A 26,634-nucleotide genomic window follows, 5' to 3' on the forward strand; every position below is an offset into this window, starting at 1 on the left:
TCAGGTAGCTAGTGGGGCAGGATACATAGGACACAGAATTTATAGAAAAGATCAAAGAGTCATACAACTGATGCAGTGTATTAGATAAACCTAGATTGCTGTTAAATCTTTAATCACTTAGAATGGGGATGCAGGTTTTGATTGATTAATACGTAAATCCCAAAATTTCTTTCAAGTCATTGCCCAGAGATAATTGTAGGTTTTATTAAAAAAATGACATTTCAGTTTAGAAAGTGCTTTAAAGGTGTGAGGTTAGAGTCTGTCTGTATCCCAACCTAGAGTCAGTTTGATTTTATTTCCAACATAGGAATTTATAAAATGTCACATGGACTGATTGACTATAGATTGTGTGCTTTTTGAACAAAATAGAATATATCTGCAAATGCAAATTCGTGTGTGTGTGTGTGAGAGAGAGAGTGTGAGAGAGAGCAAGCATAAGAGAGAAGAGACGGAGAGGGTAAGTGTGAGAGTGAGAGGGTGTGTGTATGCGTGCTTGAGAGAGCGTGTGCATGAGTGTGTCAGAGTATTTGCCTGTGAGAGGGTGTGCACATAAGAGGCTCTGTGTGAGTGGGTGAGTCTGTTTATGTGTGAGAGATTGTGTGTATGTGTGTTTGTGTGAGAGTCTGTGAGTGTATAGTGTAGTGGGATCACCTGTAGTATGATGTGAACCCAAGATCCCCGTTGAGGCCATCCCTATGGGTATCTGCCTCTGCTTGGTGATTCTGCAGTGTTGTGTATCCCGAAATCCATTTTGGAGGATGTTCACCTGGAGATCTGAGGCTGAACGTCCTCCCACAGGCATGAACGTTGTCACGCTCATGCACACACTTTCTCAAGCACACGCACACACACACACTGTTTCCCTCTCTTCCACACGTGTACACACACTTTCTCACTTTCTCTCTCCCCCCCCCCCCCGCCCCCCCTGCTCCTTGCGTGTACACTAACTTTTCCTCTCTGTCTCTCCCTCACAGCACACACGTACAAACACATAAGTCTACGGGGTGAATTTGCATTTGCAGATACATTCTATTTTGTTCAAAAAGTGCACAACCTGAAGGCAGTCAGTCAATTTGACATTTTATAAATTCCTATTTTGGTAATAGAACCAGTCTGATTCCAGGTCGGGATACAGACAGACTCTAACCTCACACCCTTAATGCATTGTCTGAGTTGAGATGTCAACTTTTTAAATATATTGATAAAACCTAAAGTTATCTCAGGGCAATAACTTCTGGGATTTACATATTAATCAATTGAACTTCTGGGATTTACATATTAATCAATCGAAACCTGCATCCCCATTCTCAGTGATTAAAGACTTAACAGCAATCTAGATTTGTCTAACATACCACATCAGTTGTATGACACTTTAATCTTTACTGTCAATTCTGTGTCCTATGTACCTGCCCCAATAGCTACCCGATGAAGGAGCAGGGCTCCGAAAGCTTGTATTTTCAACTAAACCTGTTGAACTATACCTGGTGTTGTGCATAGGGTTATTTAGGATAAACATGCTGTTGGTTGTTTAATTCATTTAATTTAAATAAACACAAAAATGAAACATTGTTCTGATTTACAGGTGTAAAATGTCGGAAGCTAATGCTGTTGCAAACAAGACAACTGTATCTAACGGTGATTACATCTGGCGCTATGAGTATTATGATGATGAGCCAGTTTCCTTTGAAGGACTGAAAGCACACAAGTGTAAGTTATTATCATCTAATATGATTCAAATATTTAACAAGTGGCAAGTTGCAAAAAGACTATGACAGTTTATGTTCTAAAAAAGGATTTAACAGAAACTGAGCTGCAGTCCATAGGGGAACATTTCCCTTCAGTGAGTAAATCCATTGTAATTAAGATTAATTCTCCTTCTCTTATTATTTTAAAGACCTGCCCCATTCAGATATTCTTAACAGAGGCTGTACCAGCTGCTTCATACTAAATATCACAATGTAATGGTGTGCACTGGAATCCTGGTAATGTCTGTTTAGTAAAAGCAAAATTCTTGAAATGAAGCATTAAGCCATTTTAAAAAATTCTCTTCGGATCAATCCTTTATCAAGCTACTTTAATAGTTGTAAATATTATGTACAATGGAAGGAGGCAGAGATGAGTAATGAGCGAGTCACAGTGGAGAAAGAGTGAGTGCCCATGGAAATGGATCTACTGAGCAGCAGTTGCCACCAGTTTATCCAATGTTGAAGAAGGAGATCATACTGAATATGTCATAGAATCCTACGATGTGTAAGCAGGCCATTTGACACATCAAGTTCACACTGACCCTCTGAAGAGTATACCACACAGCCCACCCCCCCATCCCTGCATTCCTATGGCTAATCCACCTAGCGTGCACACCATGGGCAATTTAGCCTGGCCAATCCATCTAACCTGCACATCTTTGGACTGAGGGAGGAAACTAGAGCACTCGAGGAAACCTACTCAGATACAGAGAAGATGTGCAAACTCTACACAGTCACCCGAGGGTGGAATCGAACTGGGATCCCTGGCACTGTGATGCAGCAGTGCCAACTACTGAGCCAACATGCCACCCTCTTATAGCATAGCAAATTGCAATGAGAGATGAAAGCTTTGCATAGATATTCTAAGGGTAAGATGAGATTCGACAGCCAAGTAAGATTAGAAGTGCCAGAACTTGAATGCTGCAGAGAGCAGGTGAATTAGGCTTGTATTTGTGATTACTGGGTAAAGTTGAAGATAGCTAATCAGTTAGATCCAGTGATTTGAAATTGACCAATCTCTCAAAACATAATAGAAGAAAACCAAGGTCAGATTTTTTTTTGTAAAATGTAATCAGCTTAAATTGTTATATTTTTGTGATAAATAATTCTTTTTAGAATGTCTTTTGGTTAGGAGATGTTAGCAGAAAAGTCACTCCATTTGAAACTGATTGCATTCGCAGCTTAGGAAGCTCCTGACCTCATTACAGCCCTAGATGGACAAAAGAACTGATTTCTAGAGGTGAAGTGAGAATGACAGCCCTTGACATCAAGGCTTCATTTGACTGAGTGTGGCATCAAGGAGTCCTAGCAATACTGGAATCAATGAGTATCCTGGGCAAACTCTCTTTTGGTCATACCTGACACTAGGAAGATGGTCGTGATTGTTCAGGTCAGCTCCAGGTCATCTCTGCAGGAGTTTCTCAGAGTAGTGTCCTCGGCCCAACACTCTTCAGCTGCTTCATCAATGACCTTCCCTCCATCATAAAGTCAGAAGTGGGAATATTTGCCAATGATTGCACAATGGTCAGCACCATTCACAATTCCTCAGATACTGAAGCAGTCTATGATCGAATGCAATAAAATCTGGATAATATGCAGACTTGAGCTGACAAGTGGCAGGTAACATTCACAACACACAAATGGCAGCCAACTGCCATCTCAAATAAGAGATTATTTATCCACCGCCCTTTGACATTCAATAGTATTACCATAATTGAATTCCCACTATCCGCTTCACCCTCCTCTCTGACATAACACCTCCATCTCCACCTCCATCCACCTATTGCCCTCTAAGCTACCTCCCCCCCATCCCCACCCACCTCCCATTTATCTCTCCACCCCAGAGGCTCCCAGCCTCATTCCTGATGAAGGGCTCCTGCCTGAAACATCGATTTTCCAGCAACACATTTTTAAGCTCTAATCTCCAGCATCTGCAATCCTCACTTTCTCCTTCGTGAAGGTGTTGTAAATTTGACCCTGAATATTGCTGAAAACAGAGACCTGTTGCCAAATGTTTTCATGTTGTCCTCATTAGGAGAAATTGAGGATACTAGTGGTGTTGTAATGTCACTGGACTAATTGTCCTGAGGCTAATGCTCTGGCTCCTTGTGCTCAAATCACACAATGTTTGGAGGGATATAGACCAAGTGAAGGCAGGTGGGACTAGTTTAGTTTGGGATTATGGTCAGCATGGACTGGTGGGAGCAAAGGGTCTGTTTCTGTGCTGTGTGATTCTCATATATTTGTCGAACATCCCTTTAAATGTATCCACTCTGTTACTTCAATTCCTCTCTGTGACAGTGAGTTCCACATTTTCACCACTCTTTGAGCAAAGACGCTTTTCCTGGGTCTGGATGGGACGCTCTTCAGAAGGATGGTACAGACTTGATGGGGTGAATGGCCTCTTTCTGCCCGTAGAGATTCTCTGAAAACCTCTTGTAATTTTAAACAACTCTATTAACTTGTTTCGCAGCCATGTTTTTGCCAAGAGAATGGGAGAATGGGAGTACCAGTTTATTCAAGAAAGAACCTAAGCATGCAAATCAATCATTGCTGAATCCTTCACTATCCGCATCCTAGGGTTCATCATTGACCATAAACTAAAATAGACTAGCCATATAAATATGGTGGCAGATGTGGGAATTTTGGGAGAGTTTAAGAGTTACTGAGGATTATATCTGCAATAAATGTCATTGGTTGTGAATTCTGTCTGATCAAATGGATCGGTTGAAGCTACAGTTAGAGGCAATAAGGAATTTACAAGAGGGTGTGATGGATGGCAGTTATAGGAAGGGAGAAAAGCTGCAGATACAGTCAGGTAGATGGGTTAACTCCAAGAAAGGTAGGAGAGATAGGCAGGTAGTACAGGAGTCTTCTATGGCTATCCCCATTTCAAACAAGTACACTACTTTGGAACATGGAGGGGGTGATGGATTCTCAGGGGAATGCAGCATGAACAGTCAAGTTTCTGGTATCAAGACTGGCTCTAATGTAATGAGGGGTACATTGGGTTCCAAGCGATTAATTGTGTTAGGGGACTCTTTAGTTAGCGGAACAGAGAGAGGTATCTATGGCCAGAAGTGAAAAATAGGAGGATAGAGCGGATGAATATGTGGCTGAGGAGCTGGTGTATAGGTGGAGGATTCACATTTTTGGATCATTGGAATCTCTTCTGGGGTAGAAGTGACCTGTACAAGAAGGATGAATTGCACCTGAAGTGGAAGGGGATAATAAACTGCCTGGGAGATTTTCTAAAGCAGCTTGGGAGGATTTAAACTAGTAAGGAGGTGAGATTGAACCCAGGGAGATAGTGAGGAAAGAGATCAATCTGAGACTTGTACAGTTGAGAAAATTAGTGAGTCAAACAGTCAGGGCAGGCAGGGACAAAGCAGAGAACAAGGTAGGACTGATAGATTAAACTGCATTTATTTCAATGCAAGAGGCCTAACAGGGTAGGTAGATAAACTCAGGGCATGGTTAGGAACATGAGACTGGGATATCATAGCAATTGCAGAAACATGGCTCAGGAATGGTCAGAACTGGCAGCTTAATGTTCCAGGATACAAATACTACAGGAAGGACAGAAAGGGAGGCAAGAATGGGGGAGTGGTGTGTTCGATAAAGGATAGCATTACAGCTGTACTTTGGGAGGATATTCCTGGAAATAGAGGCAGGGAAGTTATTTGAGTAGAACTGAGAAATAAGAAAGGGATGATCAACTTATTGGGATTGTATTATAGAACCCCTAATCATCAGAGAGAAATTGAGAAACAAATTTGTAAGGAGATTTCAGTTATGTGTAAGAATAATACGGTGGTAATGGTAGGGGATTTTAACTTTCCAAACATAGACTGGGACTGCCATAGTGTTAAGGGTTTAGATGGCGAGGAATTTGTTAAGTGTGTACAAGACAATTTTCTGATTCAGTATGTGGATGTACCTACTAGAGAAGGTGCAAAACTTGACCCTCTCTTGAGAAATAAGGCAGGGCAGATGCCTGAGGTGTTAGTGGGGGAGCACACTGGGGCAAGTGACCATAATTCAATTAGTTTTGAAATAGTGATGGAAAAGGATAGACCGGATCTAAAAGTTGAGGTTCTAAATGGGCAGAAGGCTAATTTTAATGGTATTAGGCAAGAGGTTGCAAAAGCTGATTGGGGGCAGATGTTCACAGGTAAAGGGAAATGGATGGCTGGAAAATGGGAAGCCTTCAGAAATGAGATAACAAGAATCCAGAGAAAGTATATTCCTGTCAGGGTGAAAGGAAAGGCTGGTAGGTATAGGGAATTCTGGATGACTAAAGAAACTGAGTGTTTGAATAAGAAAAAGAAGAAAGCATATGTAAGGTACAGACAGGATAGATCAAGCAAATCCTGAGAAGAGTATAAAGGAAGTAGGAGTATACTTAAGAGGGAAATCAGGAGGGCAAAAAAGGGACATGAGAGAGCTTTGGCAAATAGGGTTAAGGAGAATCCAAAGGGTTTTTATAAATACATTAAGGAAAAAACAGTACCTAGGGAGTGAATAGGGCCCCTCAAAGATCAGAAAGGCAGCCTTTGTGTGGAGCCACAGGAGATCATAAATAAGTATTTTGCATCAGTGTTTACTGTCAAGAAGGACGTGGAAGATAGAGAAATAGATGGTGACATCTTGAAAAATGTCCATATTAGAAAAGAGGTTGTGTTGGATGTCTTGAAACGCATAAAGATGAATAAATCCCCAGGACCTGCTCAGGTGTAACCTAGAACTCTGGGAAGCTAGGGAAGTGATTGCTATGGGGAGAAAGTGAGGTCTACAGATGCTGGAGATCAGAGCTGAAAATGTGTTGCTGGAAAAGCGCAGCAGGTCAGGCAGCATCCAAGGAGCAGGAGATTCGATGTTTCGGGCATAAGCCCTTCTTCAGGAATTCCTGAAACATCGAATCTCCTGCTCCTTGGATGCTGCCTGACCTGCTGCGCTTTTCCAGCAACACATTTTCAGAAGTGATTGCTATGCCCTTGCTGAGATATGTATATCATTGATAAACACAGGTGAGATGCCAGAAGATTGGAGGTTGGCTATTTAAGAAAGGTGAAAGACAGGGAACTATAGATCAATGAGCCTGATGTCAGTGGTGGGCAAGTTGTTGGAGGGAATCCTGAGAGACAGGGTTTACATGTATTTGGAAAGGCAAGGACTGATTTGGGATAGTCAATATGGCTTTGTGCGTGGGAAATTATGTCTCATGAATTTGATTGAGTTTTTTGAAAAAGTAACAAAGAGGATTGATGAGGGCAGAGCATTGAATGTGAGCTACAGGGACTTAAGTAAGGCGTTCGACAAGGTTCCCCATGGGAGACTGGTTAGCAAGGTTAGATCTCATGGAATACAGGGAGAACTAGCCATTTGGATACAAAACTGGCTCAAAGATAGAAGACAGAGAGGGGGTGGTGGTGGTAGAAGGTTGTTTTGCAGACTGGAGGCCTGTGACCAGTGGAGTGCCACAAGGATCGGTGCTGGGTCCACTCTTTCTCTTCATTTACGTAAATGATTTGGATGCGAGCATAAGAGGTATAGTTAGTAAGTTTGCAGATGACACCAAAATTGGAGATGTAGTGGACTGCGAAGTTTACCTCAGATTACAATGGGATCTTGACCAGATGGGCCAATGGGCTGAGGAGTGGCAGATGGAGTTAAATTTAGATAAATATGAGGTGCTGCATTTTTGGAAAGAAAATCTTAGCAAGACTTATGCACTTAATGATAAGGTCCTAGGGAGTGTTACTGAACAAAGAGACTTTGGATTGCAGGTTCATAGCTCATTAAAAGTGGAGTTGCAGGTAGATAGGATAGTGAAGAAGGCATTTGGTATGCCTTTCCTTTATTATCCAGAGCATTGAGTATAGGAATTGGGAGGTCATGTTGTGGCTGTACAGGATATTGGTTAGGCCACTTTTGGAATATTGCGTGTAATCCTGGTCTCCTTCCTATTGGAAAGATGTTGTGAAACTTGAAAGGGTTCAGAAAAGATTTACAATAATTTTGCCAGGCCTGGAGGATTTAAGCTTTAGGGAGAGGCTGAACAGGCTGGGGCTGTTTTCCCTGGAGCATCGGACGCTGAGGGGTGATCTTACAGAAGTTTATAAAATCATGGATAGGATAAATAGACAAAGTCTTTTCCCTGGGGTAGGGGACTCCAGAGCTAGAGGGCATAGGTTTAGGATGAGTGGGGAAAGATATAAAATGGACCTAAGGGGCAACCTTTTCACACAGTGGGTGGTGCGTGTGTGGAACAAACTGCCAGAAGAAGTGGTGGAGGCTGGTACAATTGCAACATTTAAAAGGCATCTGGATGGGTATATGAACAGGAAGGGTTTGGAGGGATATGGGCCAGGTGCTGGCAGGTCGGACTTGATTGGGTTGGAATATCTGGTCAGTATGGACAAGTTGGACCGAAGGATCTGTTTAAATGCTGTACATCTCTATGACTCCATGACACTATGGCTAAAAAAGCAGACCAGAGGCTAGGAATCCTGTAGTAAGTAGCTCACCTCTTGATTCCTGAAATTCTGTCCATGAGATAAAGTCAGCAGTGTGATGAACTACCCTCCCCTTGATTGTTATGTGTGCAGCTTCAGTGATTGCTTGACACCATTCAGAACAAGACAATCCAACTCTTCAGCACTTCATCCACCACTTCAAAAATGGTCATATCAATTACAGTGAAATTATCATTTCCATTATTATTCAATGCATGAACACCTCCCTGTTTAAGTGATTTGTTATGAGGACTATATTTAGTTTAAAGTCTTCTTGACTTCTGGTGGCATTAGATTTCTGGTGGATGAACATTGCAGGACATTGCAACTGAGTGATCCAGCCAATCATGTTTAACACCAAGGTTGATGGTTGTGGTTATTAGAGGTTAATCATCTCAGCTCCAGGGCATCTCTGCAGAATTTCTTTAGGCTAGTGTCCTTGATGGAACCTCATCTGCTGCTTCATCAATGACTTTCCCTCCATTTAAGATCAACAGTGGGATGTTCAATGCTGATTGCACAATATTCAGCACCACTTAGACTCCTCAGATACTAAAGCAGACAATGTAGCAAGACTTGGATAACTTACAGGTTTGGGCAGATAAGTGCTAAGTAACCTCTGTGCCAGATAGTGGCCATCTCTAACAAGAGAAAATCTCATTATCTCTCCATGATATTACCATCCCTACCTACCCTACCAACATCTTGGGATTTCAATTGACAATCATTTAAATACTGTAACTGCAAGTGCACGTCAGAGGCTAAAATTCTGTGGTAAGTAACTCTCCTCCAAACTGCCTAAGACTTGTTGTCCATCTACAAGGCACATGTCAGGATGAGTACAGCTCCACCAATCCTCTAGAAGCTTGACACCATCCAGAACATGGCAGTATGCTCATTAGCACCCAATCCACTACTTTAATCATTCACTCCCCCTACCTCTGATACACAGTAGCTACAAGAAGCCCTGCAGCAAATCACCATGACTCCTCTAGCCAAATTCATGACCGTTACCACCTGTAAGTTCCCCTTCAAGCCCCACTCAACTCTGACGTGAACACATAATTCTTGGTCTTCTCTGTGACTGGTCAAAAAAATTGGAACTCCCTTCCTAACAGTGCTCTGGATGAACCCATGCCATAATGGTTCAAGAAACCAGCTCACTACCACCAGATTCTCAAGAGCTTGGGCAATATGTGCTGGCCTAACAGAGTGAGGCCCCTGCCCTGTGAACACGTCTTTAAAAAATTAAGTTACGCTTGAGATGATCTAGGTTGTTTGGGTTTATCTGATTTGCGTACTTTCTACACAGTGATTATTGAGAAAAAGCTAGTGCACAATACTTTGGAAGGGAGAATTTCCTCTTCATGAATGGTTGTAGCAGAACTACTCCACTCACATAAGATGTAGAAGCATAAGTAGGCCATTCAGTCACTTGAGTGTACGCCATCTTTCAATGAGACCATGATTGATCCTCAACATAATCATCGGTTCAACTTTCCAGCTTTTCTCTTTAACTTTGGTTCCCTTACTGATTAAAAATGTCCATCCCAGCTTTGAATAGTTTGTAAGTGAGCGTACTTGTTATTTGATTGCCTTTCGAAGCCAATGTTCCAACTGTGTTAACTTTGTACTATGCAATTCAAAACAATATCCTCTTTTTCAGATTCCATTGTGATTGGATTTTGGGTAGGCTTGGCCGTGTTTGTCATTTTCATGTTTTTTGTTTTGACGCTGCTGACAAAGACAGGAGCACCACATCAAGAGTAAGTCAGGCTCTTACCTTTAATTTACAATAAAGGGTTGTATTGGGAAGAACATGAGAGGTATCTTATAATATTACCTCACATACACCTTACAGTCAATAGGAACTGGTAAATGCCTTGCTGCAGTGACTAAAATGCAGTCAATGAACAGCACATGCATTAAGACACAGATTAAGAGAAGCAACCCCTGAAATAGTTACAGTTGTACATATTGAAAATGCTTACAGGAATTAAAAATGGTTTTGATAGAGTAAATAAAGAGAAACAGTGTCCACTAGCATAAGGGTCAATCATCAAAGGGCACAGATTTAAGTTACTTGGAAAAGTACTGGAGGAGAGATAAGGAGAATTATTTTATGCAGTGATTTGTTAAGATCTGGGATGCATTATCTGGAAGTCTGTTGGAAAGAGATTCTATAATAACTCTGAGAAAAGGTCAGCAATACTATAATAGGAAAAAGAAAAATTGCACAAGTGAAAAATTAGTTCAAAATCCCGGCTAATGGGAAAGGTACAAAAAGGATATGAAAGTCAATATAAAAAAGTTACATTTATTTTTGATGATAAAAATGTTGGCAGAACAACAGGCCTCTTAAAAACTGATAATGGTGATGTTGTCAATGAAGGAACTGATGGATGTACTGAACAAATACCTCACATGCAGCAACAGTATAGAAAGGGGTCATCATGCTGAAAATTCCAAGGCAAATTAATATTGAAAATCATGAACAGGAAATCGTTAACATTAATTTGAGCTAAATATCAGTAACAGAGAAAAGCATAATCGTACTGAAGAATGACAAATCCCTGGGATCAGATGGTTTCCATCTGCAGGTTTTAAAGAGTGGGAACAATGCAGACATCCAAACATCTATCTCCCAAAGTTTGGTAATGGCTCCTTTAAATTGAAAAACTTTGAGTTATCATTGCCAGTTAAGAAACAATACAGAGAGAGACCAAGAAGTGGTCCAGTTTACATCCATTGTCGGGAAATTATTAGACTCTATAAGTAAGGTTGGTTGACCGTCACCATTTTCAGCTGATCAGGGAAAGTCTATAAGTGTAGCTTATGTCTCATGGAGCTGGTTGAACCTTTTATAGAAGTAGCTGAAGTAATGGAGGAAAACATTGATTCTCCTGCTCCTCAGATGCTGCCTGGCCTGCTGCGCTTTTCCAGCACCACGCTTTTCAACTAATGGAGGAAAATGCCTATCAGCACTTTTTTTAAAAACCCAGAAAACTTTTGAATAAGCCCCTGCAAGCAAGAGCTAAAATTAAAACCCATGGAATTGAGGTTACTCAGGTTACGAAACTGCCTGGGCAATAGGAGGCAGGGAGCCATGATTCCGTAGATATTTTCAATTTTTTGTATTTTTAGCATGCTTAGACATGATGTGACACACCTCTGGGGGCAGGTGGAGCTTGAAACCAGACCCTCTGGTTCACAAACAGGGAGGCTAATAATATTCTGATATGGATGATCTACAGGCACTTTATTTGACAGCACAGGAGTAGTGGTGTGTCCAGTAAAATGTATTGAAGCCTCAAATATTTACTGTATTTGCTAATAAATTAGATAATAAGATGGAAGTGTTAAATTATGAAGCAGTTGTAATAGACTACGTAAAGGGTAAACTGTGATAAATAAAGTTCAGTGTTGGAAAGTGTGAGATCATCCATTTTCAATATAAAAAGTATAGAATTGAATATTTTCAAAACAGTGAAATTCTAGAACCACTAAATCCAAACAGACTTAGGCTTCAGATACACAGATCATTCACACATCATGAAACAGTATCAAAAATACTAATGGAATTCTGCCCTTCATATGTAGAACATCGGAAGACACAAGAAAAGAACACAGGAACAGGGGCAAGAGAAGGCCAAATGGCCCACGTTGAGCCTGCTCCACCATGAGTAATCTTAGGCTTCATTTTCCTGCTCACTGCACCATACCTCTTGATTCCGAGAGACCAACAATCTATCCATCCAAACCTTAAATGAAAGTGGTGGATGTCATGGATCAGCTTTCAAAAGCCCTTAGTTAGACCATGCTTGGACTACTGAGAGCAGTTCAGATCACTGGACATTAGGATGTGTCCATCGACTTTGAAGAGGGTGCTAAATAGATCAGGATGGTACCTGAGCTTGGAGTTAAATTTCAAAGACCAATGTAAACAAGGGTTGACTGTTGTTAGGGAATGTATAAAGTGAAGTGATGATTTGATCAAGGCACTCACAATGTTAAGGGGAAGCAACAAAGTTAGAGAGAAAAACTTTTTCAGTTAGTTGGTGTGCCTAGGACCAAGAGGCACAACCTAAAAATTAGAATTAGACATTTCAGAGGTGGAATTCTGAAAGACCTTACCCATAAAACATGGTGGAAGTTTGGAACTCTCTTCACAAACAGTCATTGATGCTAGATTAATTGTTAATTTTAAATCAATAATACATAGAATTTATTAACCAAAGGTATTAAGGATTCTACCTTCCATGATTTCATTGAATGCCAGTGCAGGTTTGCGAAACTAAATAGCCTACTCCTGTTTCAGTGTTCCTATATATACTTGAAAAAGAAATGTTCACATGGCAAGGACGTAATAGGAGAGAATGCTAGCTCTTTCACCAGTATGATGATCACGTGTGCAGTAAAATTCAATGATAACTCTTGCTTTTGATAAAATGCAAATGATTACGTAAACCATTATGTAATTCTGATTGTAATCTTCAATTGTTCAATGCTGATAATTGGCTTTCAAAGTAACCAAGCTGTTGAAGTTGAGCATCATTAGTGACAGCTTGTACAATAAAAACATTATTGTATTCAACATCTAAAAACTGATTTTTGCCATTTGAACCATGAAAGGAAATCTCGCTGTGCTAAGTGATTTGTTGCTGTGATTTATCAAGAGAAAACAAATATGACATTTTTCATTATTGTGTGTTTAGAGAGAAAAAAAATCGAGGGGTTTTGATTTAATTTTATATTTGCAACATTTTCCTTTGCTTGAAGCACTTGGGTTGAAAATGTGTTGCTGGTTAAAGCGCAGCAGGTCAGGCAGCATCCAAGGAACAGGAAACAGGAAGGGTTTTTGCCCGAAACGTCGAATCTCCTGTTCCTTGGATGCTGCTTGACCTGCTGCGCTTTAATCAGCAACACATTTTCAGCTCTGATCTCCAGCATCTGCAGACCTCACTTTTTACTTGAAGCACTTGGGGGTCATGAGAACTGAATTCAGCTGTTATTTTTAAATGTCTTCACCTTTATTGTCTGGGCTTGTGCACTCTTTTTATAGAGCCCAGCATTCCTTTGATAAATATACAACCCAAGGGGCAATCCACTGCACAAGATTTGTTTTCAATGCATGAAGATAACAATCTGCTTTTCAGGGTTTAATCTAAACAAAAGAGTCCCCAGTCCCTGCCTATAAAGCTAGAATGATTTCTTTGCAACAGCTGGAAATTTAGTCGTGGATCGAGACGTACCAGAGCTGGGCTGTGTTAACTAATTTCCAGATATCTGTTGGATATTAGATTAGATTAGATTAGACTTAGATTAGATTAGACTTACAGTGTGGAAACAGGCCCTTCGGCCCAACAAGTCCACACCGACCCGCCGAAGCGAAACCCACCCATGCCCCTACATTACCCCTTACCTAACACTACGGGCAATTTAGCATGGCCAATTCACCTGACCCGCACATCTTTGGACTGTGGGAGGAAACCGGAGCACCCGGAGGAAACCCACGCAGACACGGGGAGAACGTGCAAACTCCACACAGTCAGTCGCCTGAGTCGGGAATTGAACCCGGGTCTTCAGGCGCTGTGAGGCAGCAGTGCTAACCACTGTGCCACCGTGCCGCCCACTGTGCCACCGTGCCGCCCACGATATGTTAATATTTCCACCTCTCTCTTCTTAAAAAAAACCATGAAAGCTGTCACCATGATGAGATATAAACCGGTGTGTGTAGACTTCAACATAAGTTTGTCCTGATGCGGCTCAGTGGATGGTTCATGTTGGCTGACCCACCCAAAGTGTGGGCCCCACTTGGAAGCCCAGGTTAGAGCTATTCAGGAAGAATTGAAATTGAGGGTGGAAATGGGTGTGTCGGAAGAGGTGGTGAAAAGAGGAAATGATGGGGATAATTGGCCCTGGAGCAAGATTTGTTCCCAACTTGCTGATTCATTTCTGGCAGGAAGGTCCATTGGGAGGTTTCTCAACTCACCACTAATTAAGATACTAAAGTGGTCAACTAATAGTCACTTAAGGGCGTCATCTTGCCACCTCCCTCGTTATCTGCCTTCTTGGCAGGTGAGAAAGGTGACTGGGTAACAAGGGTGATTTGCTTGCCAGCTTTTAAAGCTACCTCCACACTCCACCTCTTCTCACGACTACCCCCCAACACATGAGAAGAAAAGAAATACTGACCTTCTTGCTATTGGATCTCTTGAAGAGTTGACTTCCACCAATGATCTTTAAACTGCCAGCCTCTGATTGGCAGGCAATCTGGAACACCAATGTTGATGCTTGTGATTGGCTGAAAAACTTGCCAAAGCTCACTACTCAGCTCTTGAAAAGCTAATTGGAGGGTGAGAGCTTGAATTTTCTTGCTCGCTTTAGTAGAGTGGTAGTGAACAACTAACATTCCCACCTCCGTTCTTAGTCCTGAAAAGAACAAATTGTGAGATGAATTTAATTTCATTTTATCGAAGTGTCAATTTTTGTCAGGTAACTGTTGAAGAATGTTCCTTTGAAGGAAGGGGAAGTGAGGGGATGCAATGTGCCTTTGGCATCTCTCACTGGATGTTTTGGCTTCTTCAGTGAAAGGATAAGGAGTAGCACCTAGCCTAAAGGCTCTTTAACCGTAGTAGCTTTCCTGATACAGGGAACTACTGGCAAGTTTGGATGCAGTCTTGTAATTGCGACATATCACTACAAGAACAGGTGATGAATATATGGTGTTCAGTAGACTGTACGTAAGAACATTAGAACTTGGAGCAGGAGTAGGCTATCTGGCCCATTAAGCCTGCTCCACCATTCAATAAGATCATGGCTGATCTTTTCGTGCACTCAGCTCCACTTACCCACCTGCTCACCATAACCCATAGTTCCTTTACTGTCTATCTTTGTCTTTGCCTTAAAATCATTCAAAGAAATAACCTCAACTGTTATACTGGGTCCAGTGCAATCTGTTTCTAATGTGGGAGAGGTTGCTGCACAACTCTGAAGCAAAAATGCCAGTCTTGAATTTTTAAAATTCTCCAATCCTGGATGATCATGACCTTCATTATCTTAATTAGCTCCTGCAGCCTTTTGCCTGAGTGCTTTTCCAATTTTGGCCACTTTTGCAGCCTTGGCTGTTTTTGCTCCACCATTGCTACTTAGATCTACAGTGGCTGAGGCCATAAGCTCTTCACTTTTCCCTAAATCTCTCTGCGCCACTGCCTTTGTCCCTTCCTCTAAGATGCTACTAAAACCCTTGACTAAGCTTTTCACCATCTGTTCGAAAAGTTATTTACATGGCTTGGTGTCCATTCTTTGTCCAATAATGATGAGGTTCTTTGAGGCACTTTTCACATATTATTTTAAGGGCTCTACATAAATATAAGTGGCTTTTCCACTACATAAATAAGCTTATCTCAAAACTTTAATTATTTCAACAATGAAAGAACACCAAGAATAGCCACTTTCTTCTTCAAGGCTGGAAAATATTGTTGAATTAAGTTAGCAATGCTTTAACTGGGTAATGATTATCAGAACTCAAAGGGCCGAATGGCCTCTGTTTCCACTGTAGGGATTCTATGATTCTAAGTTTGTGAAACTATAACACAGTGATGGATTTTTAAGAGGAAAGGGAGATTAGGATGGGATGTACTAAAGAAACTTTACTAGGCGTTCCTAAGAACCATTGACTGACTGAAATCCCACTTAACCATCTATTCAAGTACAGGCAGTGGAAATTACACACAGCGAGCAGTTCGTTCAAAAGAGAACTAAATTAATCTTTTGGGTTTAATTAAAGCTACCCAAATCAATTTATTTGCATAATTACATGTCATGACATGCTTGTTATAAAAATAGATATGGTGGGATTCTCTCTTTGTGTACTCAGTGTTTCCTAAAGACAAGGCGATTTGTTTGAAAGCCTATGCATCTAAACTGTATGACTCCAAATTTGTTATTACATGAAATGTTTCTATCCATTGGAATGATGGATAAAATGACATACCAGTTAGTTAGTTATCTAGCAGAGAAAAGCTGTTGCAAGTGGAAATTGTCTCCATTGATGTAGTTAGTTGCATTCAGCTTGGTCACAACTGCATGATAGATTTACTTAGTTCTCTTTTGAACGAACTACTCACTGTGTGTAATTTCCACTGCCAGTCCATGGACAGATAGCTAACTGAGATTTCAATCAATAATTCTTAGGAATGCCTAGTAAGTTTTCTTTAGTTCATCTCATCCCAATCTCAGCTTTCCCCTTAAATATCCTTCACTGTGTTATGGCCTCCCAAGCTTAGAACCATAGAATCCATACAGTGAAAATAGAGGCCATTCAGCCCTTTAAGTTCTGCACTAACCCTCTGAAGAGTCTTCCATCCAGACCCACCTCAACATCCTATCCCCATAACCCTATATTTACTGTGGCTAACCCACCTGACCTGCACATCTTTGGACTGTAGGAGGAAACCAGAGCACCTGGAGGAATCCCATGCAGACACAGGAAAATCTTACACCATCCTACCCAGGATACCATGTTTAAATCATCCATTTCCTCCCCACCCCAGGTACTAAAATAACTCTTAGCAAAATCACAATCAGCATCCCACATAACTGTTTCAAAAGGTAAACCTTCCTTAGTCTTCTCTGTATTCAATTAAAGGAAATTTCAGTTGGTCCTGCATTAGATGTAATGTAAGGAATCTGATACGATGTTGTTTCTACTTTGTTCAAAAATCTGTTCTTGAGCTATTGACTACATCCCTACCCTCCCCACCAACCCCCACCTCGTCCCTGGAAATTGTCTTGAGATTAAATCAGTCTGCTCACAACCTCGCATCACATTTAACCCCGCGAACAAATTTTAACCACCTACTGGAGCTGTTACTAAATTGCCTATTTTTATCTCATTGACATTGCCTGACTTTGTCCCTGTCTTAGCATATCTTCTGCTGAACCCTTACTTTTAGCTGCATTGCCATTAGCTGGCCAGCAGCTCTTTAGATGTGGCAGTTCCATTGGGAGCAGTGGTCACCCTGACACTGGAGGAGGCTCAGTGCAAGGACCAACCAGGCTCTAGAGCCCAGGTAAGAAGGTATAGGGGCTTATTGGGGCTGATCAGAGAGACCACTTCAGAGCCTCTATTTCAAAGCACCATTGGCTGATCTCCCACATTCTACTTGCCAAAAACTTCGGATCATCTAAAACCTTACTGCCTATCTTAACCTGCAATCACATTCACCCCTCCCCATCTGCTGAGAATTACTGTGGTTCTGGGTAACCTCTTGATTTCAAAATTCTCTTCTATGTTTTAAATACCTTTGTGGCCACCCCTCTTCCTTTGCCTGTAATCTCCTCTAACATCACAACCCTCAGAGATATCTGTGCTGCTATAATTCTGGCCTCAAGAGCATCCCTGATTTTATTTGTTTCCCCATTGGTAGCTGTGTTAAGGCCCTGTGTTCTGTTCTGACATCTCTCGAAGTAATTTTTCTCCTTAAAATATGCCTCCCCAACCAAGCTTATGGTCATCTGACCTAATTTGTCCAATATTTCTTGGTTTTATATTTTGTTTCACAGTGCTCCAGCTACCTGCCTCTGGGTGTTCTTTGTTACATTAGCAGCACCATGCAAGTTGTTGTTAAAACTTTTCTGAGAAATGTTCGTTTTAAAAGTGTGATCTTTTTCAGCAGGAATGTGGACCTTTCTACAAAACAACGCAGAACAAACAGCTTTGCTATCAATTATATCATGTCCAGATCAGATAAAGCCTTTTCCCGTTCGGAAAATGAAGAATCCAGGTCTCTCTTTCATTACTATGTTAATGAGGTTATACAAATGGAAAGGCAACAATTTGTAAACAAAGTGCCTGGACCAGGGAACAGTGACCTTACCCCACGAGAAAGGGGGGAGAGAAGTGACAATTCAGATGATCCCATGTTCTGTCCGAGCAAGTTCAACATTCCAAATTTTGTGAGCTCTGATCAAAGCTCCTCCCTGACAGAAGATGATCTACTGATGTGTGAGCAACCAATCGTTCTTGAAAATAAGTCAGATAGATTGCAGGAAATACATCACATTTCTGACTAATTCTTGAATGAACACAAACTGGGGGCAAGTTCATTTGCGATCAGAAATAGCAATCATCAATCGGAACTAACCTAATTATTGAAATATAAATGCTTATTTGAATTTTTTCAGTATTGCTTTCATATAGGCTTGTGATGCTGCCTGGTGGACAGTCACCTTCCCAAGTATCCCTGAATAAATTAGGTAGAAATGGTCAAAATTGGCCTTTGGGGGCTATCCCTGATAGGAACACCACTGAACCTGGTCTTCATACTGGACCTCCTGCAGTGCCATCATTGGCCATCACATCTTGTAGTGTGATTGGGTCTGAATGGCAGTGCTTGAAGGCTGGATCCTTGCCCAGGAGGCCCTGGGAATATTGTTGCCAGCAGGTAAACTCCTAGGGCTCCCAGAAACAAAGGTTACCAATAGCTCCACGTCACACTCATTAACTTCAGCCGATAGTTTCCAATCATATCCTTTTATTATCCTTTTTGGCAGCGCCTCACAATTGTTCTAATACTTAATTCAAACAAAGGCCATCTCTAGAATGTCCTTCTCATCTGTAGAAGAGTCATCATAGAATGACAACACTTCCAGCTATGTAGAAAGTGTTTTACTGATACTAATTACTAAACTTAATGATCTCAGACTAAACCCCACTCTCTACAAATGGATCCTCAGTTTCCTGACCCACAGGCTACAATCAGTGAAGCTTGGGGACAATATTTCATTGTCACTAACACTCAACATTGGAGCCCCCCAGGGTGCGTACTCAGCTCCCTACTGTATTCAGCTCCCACTGTATTCACTGTGTACCCATGACTGTATTGCCAAACACTAGACTAATGCCAAATTCGCTGGTGACACCATCATAGTCAGTTGAATCTTAGATGGCGACGAAACAGACTACAGCCAGGAGGTGGAAGACCTGGAAAAATAGTGCACTGAGAACAACATAGCTCTCAATGCTGGCAAAACTAGGGAACTTTCGGCAGGATGTTACGCATGCCCTCCTACACATTAACAGCGCAGAGGTGGAATGAGTGGAGAGTGTTAAGCTCCTGGGAGTGGTCATCCACAACAAGCTTTCTTGGACTCTTCATGTAGACGTACTGATTACAAAGGCCCAACAATTTTCTTCCTCAGGTAGCTGAGGAAATTTGGCATGACAGTGAATACTCTTGCCAACTTTTATAGGTGTACCATCAAGAGCATTCTGTCTGGATGTGTCACTACCTGGTATGGCAACTGTACCATTCAAGATCGGGGCGGTTACAGAGTGCGGTGAATTCGGCCCGGACAATCACAAAGGCCAACCTCCCAACTATAGAATCCATCTACCAGGCCAGGTCAAGGGAAGGCCGCCAACATTCTCAAAAATCCATTCCACCCTGGCAATGTTTTTCTACAACCTCTACCATCGGGGAGAAGGTATGGAAGCCTGAACACTCACCAGCCATTTTTGAAACAGTTTCTACCCTACTGTTGTTAGAATACTGAATGGATTCTCAAACTCTTAACATTCGCTTGTACCTGTGTTTTAGTTTTTGCCACCATTCACCTATTTACTGTTTACCTATTATTTACTTATCGATGCTACTTGACACTGTGATCTGCCTGTATTGTTCACAAGACAAAGCTTTTCACTGTGCCTCGATACACGTGACAATAAATTCAATTCAGCACTGGTATTGAAGTAGCAGTTATGCTTTAATCCCACATCCCCAGTTGTTTTTAATTTCAGCCTCTTTGAGCCTCTAATCAAAGTCACAGATTATACTCAGATTGTTTTATTTTTTGGAATGAGGATGACTCCTTTTGTGAATATTTGGAATAAGTAACCATTTCAAATGTTTACTCTTCTCTGCTTATCCTCAGGGCTACTATGGGTGGGTACTAAATGCTAGCCAGTGATACCCATGTCCCATGAGTGAATTTAAAAAAAAGTCATTTTTTTATGCCTCCCATTGCAGTTGTGGGACTGAAAGGGTATATTTCTATTGTTCCCAGGTGAGTTCAATGATTCTCTTACCCTTTAATTTTCTTCTTTTTAATTCGGCCACCACTTAGAGAGCAAGAGCATGCATTTATATAGAACCTTATCACATTTCTGAAAAGCGTCTTCAACCACTTCACTTCATTATGTTAAAGGGACCTTTGCAAAATAAACTGCACCTCTTTCCATCTTGCTCCAATGTTTCAAGGACTTCAGTGTGATCTGCGAATAGTCTACAGCACCCAATTGCAGTTTTCTGAAACACTTCTAAATCTAGCTGTTTTTGGACTTCATGTGATGTAATTCAGTCAATTGTTTAATGCTATCTTTCATTGATATTTTTATTGTTAAAAGGCATTTCTGTACTTTTATTTCCTGAGGAAGGAATTTGTATTTAAACAGAACGAACAGTCATTATGTCTTACATATAAAGTGGCCGAGTTTTTCAAATTAAAATTGTTTGTCTGTATACTTTTGAGGTTATGAATACTTTTTCCCTTGTGAAATATAATAATAATTCTTATTTAATGACTGATAATTGTTTTTTTACAATAAATGGCCCAATGGCCCTTGAAGTTTTCAGTCCAGAAATAGATTTAAGATGACCTGCTTAGTCTCTGAAATTAGTTGAACCAAATGTAGAACCTACATTTTAAACATGGGGCTTGATTGGGGTTTCTTTCAAGTTCTTGGGAGTCAGTTTTAAATTGGGGTAGCAAAATCATTATTATTATATTGTTATGTTATTTTTATTGGCATTATTATTTTTCTTAAAGCAAGTTAAAGAGGCTGTGGAAACTGTACACAAACTGCTTTAAGTTCCTGGCATCATCATTAAGTTAGAGATTGGGTAGAATCTTCCATTGTTGTGTTAAAGTCTAGCAGTGGGGTTGGCTTCAGGGGTCACTTCCATTTGGGGACAGTTGTGGTTTTCAGCTCGTTGCTCAAGTACATACATAATTGCACATGTACAAAATGAATCTGAACTTCCAGCCCACATTGTCACCTTGGTCACCTCCCTTTGGAGATATTTCACAGTAAACTGAATCTGGTCGCATGGCTCTGTGAGGCTTCCCTAGACACTGTGCTCCTGGCCATCCTGAACAGCAGGAGGCACTCTTCTCCATTATAGGCAGCAAGTGGCTCTCCAGTCTGATCAAGGTAACTTGCACCAATGTTGCAATGCTTCACAAATGAACCTGGATGCAGTGCAGGAAGAGTGTGAAGGAAATCCCGATAATCTTCAAGTAAGTGTCACTGTCCATTCACTGAAATTGACCCTTGTGGGGCATCAATCAGTCTGACTGTGCCAGTGCAGTGGGATGTCCAATAGGATGATGATGTGTAAGATTCAGTAATACCTGAGTGATGTGATCTGAATGGGTGACAGCCACCACTTGCTGTCAATGTTCTCCCAGTTTCCTGGGCAGTGCACATTCGCGTTACTGAGAAGGACTCAGGACCTGGCATACTCATGAAGTGCCCGGTCATCCACTGCCATCACACTTGTTCCTTCTCTTTCTGTGGGAAAGGATCACCCAAAATGAAAGGTCACAGTTTAACAAAAAGGTATTTGGTTGAAAGCACAAATGTGGAGAAATAGCTTCTCTCAAAGGGAAATTAATCTGTGGAATTCACTACCCATAGTGCAGTGGATGCTTGGACTTCAATGAGGAGACAGTCAGATTTTTAATTAATAATAGGTTGAAGGGTTATGGAGAGTGGGCAGGAAAGTGGAGTTGAAGCCAAGATGAGATCAGCCATGATCAAGTCAAATGACAGAGTGGGCTCAAGGGGCTAAATGACCTGTTCCTGCTCCTCGTTCTTATGTTCTAAAACCAGGAGAGGGTACAGATTCAGACTGGCAGAGGGGTCCCAAATATTTGAATCCTCAGCCCATTTGAGGGGAGGCTACAGAGCTGTTGGGCAAGGACCAGGACTGTGCCTGTGCAGGTGCATGGATAGGATGTCTCAGAAGGTCAGCGAGGATACTACCACTCAGCTACTGCACCCAGATATGCCGAGTGTCTGAGACATTATTTAGATAAGGGGCTGTGTACATTCAGCAACTAATTCTTTCTCCTCCAATCCAGGTAAAGGCAGCTATAAATGCCTTCAGAAGGTCAAATGAGGGGCATCCAGAGGATATTCAAAGTTTCCAGGCTATAATTGGCAGCAGCATGGAGTGGGCAAAGAAAGGAAACCACTCAAGGGCATATGGTAGCACAGGTGTTCATTCAATGTATGTGTGCACATTACTTAAATGTAGCTTGATGGATACTGCATGAGTTTCCTGTAGATTCAGTACATTAACACACTTGGTGCTGACATGGTTGACTGAAGTCAAAGGAATGGACTATTTTCTTCCACCAGAATAAAAACAGGTCTTCTATTGATACACTATTTATTGTCTTTTCATCAGTAAAGTGTGTGGCTCATGTTGTTCTCCTTACTTAGAGAAGGATGATCTGCTGTTTGGTAATTACACACAGGTCTCAGAAAACTGATACAGGGATAATGCCTTTCTTTGAAATGGGGTGAGAGTGGGAGTGGGCCTGGGTTTGCTATATTGCAGACACCACGGATATAATCTGGGAGTAATGACAAAATGTGTACTGATGCTGCAGCATGGAAGGTGGTATAAGTTTTCCCCTGGCTAGGGTCTCCAGAGCCAAGCAAGCCATTCTCAGGCCACAAGGTAGGCAGCACATTATTGAGATGTCTATTCTTGCAACAGGATAATTTCAAATTGTCATATATATAGGGTCCAAGAGGCACTGCCTTGTTATAATAGACCTACCAAGAAAACACCCTCTGCCATATGGGCTGGTTAAGGAGTTAACCTCTTCCTCTCCCATGGTTGCATCCCTATTTAAGATATCATGAGACAGCACCAGCCCACACTGTGCTGTGGTTCCTTGCCTTTTTGGGATATTGTCAGCATATATTGTCATAATTTCTGAATCTATATTAATTTTTTGTGAGTGGAACTCAGCTTATCATGAGTCTGCAGCATCTAGGCTCATGGCCTATAGGCTGACCTTCCAGTCACTTTGAACTTTCATTTATTAATTCCAAATAAAAAAAAATCTCCTCACACTTCTAGTGTTACCTTTTTGCCAAAGCCTGCAACTCAGCACTCCTCAGGAGAATGTAGACTGGTTTGTGTTTACTGTAAGAATCAAAATGAACCTCTCCCCATTTCCACAGAACCCATCCTTGTTTAGCTCTTTTAAAATCAGTCAAATCCAATTAAATTGTGTAAATCAAATTAAACCAGACTGTAATGTGCTAGCCCCTTAAAGGAGCACTGCAACAAAATCAAAGGTTTAAAATTTAAATCAACAAAATTCAGATTAAGAAGTTACTTTGGAAATTATGTATGCACTTCAACCCCAGCAGTGCTGAATGGTCAGGGTGTACCAGTGTTCACCACATGCACCCTGTTCAAGGACACCAAGTACAAATACAACTGTGGAGAAAGGGCAGGCTGAGACACCATTTCAACTAAGTAAAAAATGAGGTCTGCAGATGCTGGAGATCACAGCTGCAAATGTGTTGCTGGTCAAAGCACAGCAGGCCAGGCAGCATCTCAGGAATAGAGAATTCGACGTTTCGAGCATAAGCCCTTCATCAGGAATAAGAGAGAGAGCGCCAAGCAGGCTAAGATAAAAGGTAGGGAGGCTCCTCCCTACCTTTTATCTTAGCCTGCTTGGCTCTCTCTCTCTTATTCCTGATGAAGGGCTTATGCTCGAAACGTCGAATTCTCTATTCCTGAGATGCTGCCTGGCCTGCTGTGCTTTGACCAGCAACACATTTGCAGCACACCATTTCAACTTCCCACAGCTTAGACTTGTTTATGACCATCTTCGCCAAGCCCATCATGCTTATGTTGGATTTCCTCCTCTTTCTTTTTCTACTTCAAAAATATACTGTATTCATTAAAAAAAATTTTTGTATACACACAGTCAGAAATGCAGATTGGTTTTGTACTGTTGTACATCAAAACAAAACACACATTGGACCTTAACTCTATCTAACACTCTTACCAATATTTATATATATTTGAGGCACTAGGAGGGTCTGATAACTGAACCGTCCCCCATTTACCTTTACCAGGAAGACTTCAGATACTGGTCTTTCCCCACTGCAGCTCAGCGGCGGCTTCACCACGCTTTAGTGCGTCCCTCAGCACGTAGTCCTGGAGCTTGAAATGGGTCAGTCTGCAACTCTCTAAAAGGGGCAACTCCTTTTTCTGGAAGAACAAGTAGTTTTGGACAGACCTAAGAGCGACTTTCACCGAGCTGATGTTTGTCAAAGTGTGCACCCCAGGGAACAAACCATAGATTGCAGGAGTCCTACACCACAGAGCGGCATGGGATGAATCTTGACAAAAAAGCACTGCATCATTCTACAGAGTTCCTTTGAAAATGCACATTCCAGAAGATGTGACAGTCTCAGTCCCCAAGTAGCCACTTTGGGTGCAGCGTGCAATGGTGTAGACCGACTGGGTGTACATAAAGGATAATTAATTACTGAAGTCCCAATTTTGAGGTTACCTACACCAATTTTAGCTGTAAAGATATACTGACCACAGTATGTCAGATGTTTCATGTTTTGTTTAGTAATTCTTGTGTATGTGGGAAGATTCCAAATGAGAGGAAATGAAATTAAGAAAAGTATAATCTGTACCATTTCTGTAGTGCATCATTTTAAATCATCACCTTAGGAATATTTATTGGAGAATTATCCTTTTTTTAATGATTAATTCCTGCATTGAACTTAAAACCAGTCAAAAATAAAACTCGAGAGACCATCCTAAACTTTAAAAGACATGCAAATAATATAATCATTGCATCATAAGCCTGTGACCAGAGTGTATATATGTCTCAGACTTCTTCTTACCTCAGGATCATTTGATTCATGACATACTAAGAGATGTATGCTCCTCTTGCAATTTAATAGTGTAATGTTAGTCCAGACATTGATGTGCCTGTGAATGCAATGTATGTATACACTAGTTGTAATAAGTCTGCTGTATTCTTTAATACTACAAAATGCACAGCTCAGTTTCTTATGGGAAATATCATAAGCACACAATATGACTCTCACTTTTCATGACCACTCGTCCTCCTGCAGATCCTACAATTCCCACCCATGACCATGCAACTCCCAGACCCAGAACTGACTATTTCCCTCTGGTGCACGATATCAACAGACATACCCTCAAACTTCCCACAGCAGTGATTACACCCTCACCAGCCAGCTCACTGGGTGAACAGGACTGGACACAAATATGTTGTCATGTCTAATCTTCCACCCTTGGACAAGCAGTGCCCCCACCCTTAGAATCATAGAATCTCTACTGCCTGGAAGCAGGCCATTTGGCCCTTTGAGTCTATACCAAACTTGCAAAGAGCATCCCACCCAGCCCCAACCCTCAACGGTGTCCCTGTAACCTCACATTTTCCATGGTTAACCCACCGAGCCTACATATCTTTGGACTTTGGGAGGAAACCCATGCAGACACAGAAAAATTGTGCAAACTCCACTGGCCCTTGCCAGCCAGTATTTCTTCTTTCCCCTCACTCTCCTTCCTTTGTGCTCCAAACTGGATCCAGCCCACACGCACCCTCTTCATAGAAAATTCATAGAATCCCTACAGTGTGGAAACAGGCCCTTTGGCCCAACAAGTCCATACCGACCCTCAAAAGAGTAACCCACCCAGACCCATTTCCCTACCCTACCCTATTATTCTACATTTACCCCTGTCTGATGCACCTCACCTACACATCCCTGAACACTATGGGCAATTTAACATGACCAATTCACCTAACTTGCACATCTTTGGATTGTGGGAGGAAACCCATGCAAACATGGGAAGAATGTGCAAACTCCATATAGACAGTCACCTGAGGCTAGAATCAAACACAGGCCCCTGACCCCATGAGGCAGTAGTGCTAACCACTGAGCTACCGTGCTGCTCTGATTAATGTTTTTTTTTCCACTTGAAGACTTTTTGCTGCAACTCTGTCATTAAGCTTGGTTTAACCCTTCCTGATGAAGGGCTTATGCCCGAAACATCAAATTTCCTGTTCCTTGGATGCTGCCTGACCTGCTGCGCTTTTCCAGCAACACAATTTCAGCCTAATCAGTAATGACAAAGTTGTACAAATTAACTCCAAAGTCCTGGAAGTCAACCTCACAGGTATGCAGCTCTAATACGCAGATGGGTATCTGAAGGCAACTATTTCCCAAATGGGTAGAACTTAGTTTGGAGGGACCATTTAATTCTGGCAATTTGTGCTTTTAATGA

General features: G+C 41.5%; 1 protein-coding gene across 2 annotated transcripts in view; it reads left to right on the plus strand.

The window, feature by feature from the left end:
• Positions 1–18,525, plus strand: part of LOC132837017 (melanocortin-2 receptor accessory protein 2-like) — a 32,092-nt gene extending 13,567 nt beyond the window's left edge. Inside the window, exons 2-4 of one of the 2 annotated variants that reach the window (XM_060856657.1) lie at positions 1,583–1,707; positions 9,930–10,029; positions 17,941–18,525. In XM_060856657.1, coding sequence (XP_060712640.1) covers positions 1,590–1,707; positions 9,930–10,029; positions 17,941–18,340 — 618 coding nt within the window. In that variant the 5' untranslated portion in view covers positions 1,583–1,589 and the 3' untranslated portion in view covers positions 18,341–18,525. The remainder of the gene's footprint in view (positions 1–1,582; positions 1,708–9,929; positions 10,030–17,940) is intronic. The other variant, XM_060856667.1, reaches the window with a different exon arrangement.
• Positions 18,526–26,634: the final 8,109 nt, after the last annotated feature.

Source organism: Hemiscyllium ocellatum, chromosome 3 (genome assembly GCF_020745735.1).
Source record: "Hemiscyllium ocellatum isolate sHemOce1 chromosome 3, sHemOce1.pat.X.cur, whole genome shotgun sequence".
Classification (NCBI taxonomy): domain Eukaryota; kingdom Metazoa; phylum Chordata; class Chondrichthyes; order Orectolobiformes; family Hemiscylliidae; genus Hemiscyllium; species Hemiscyllium ocellatum.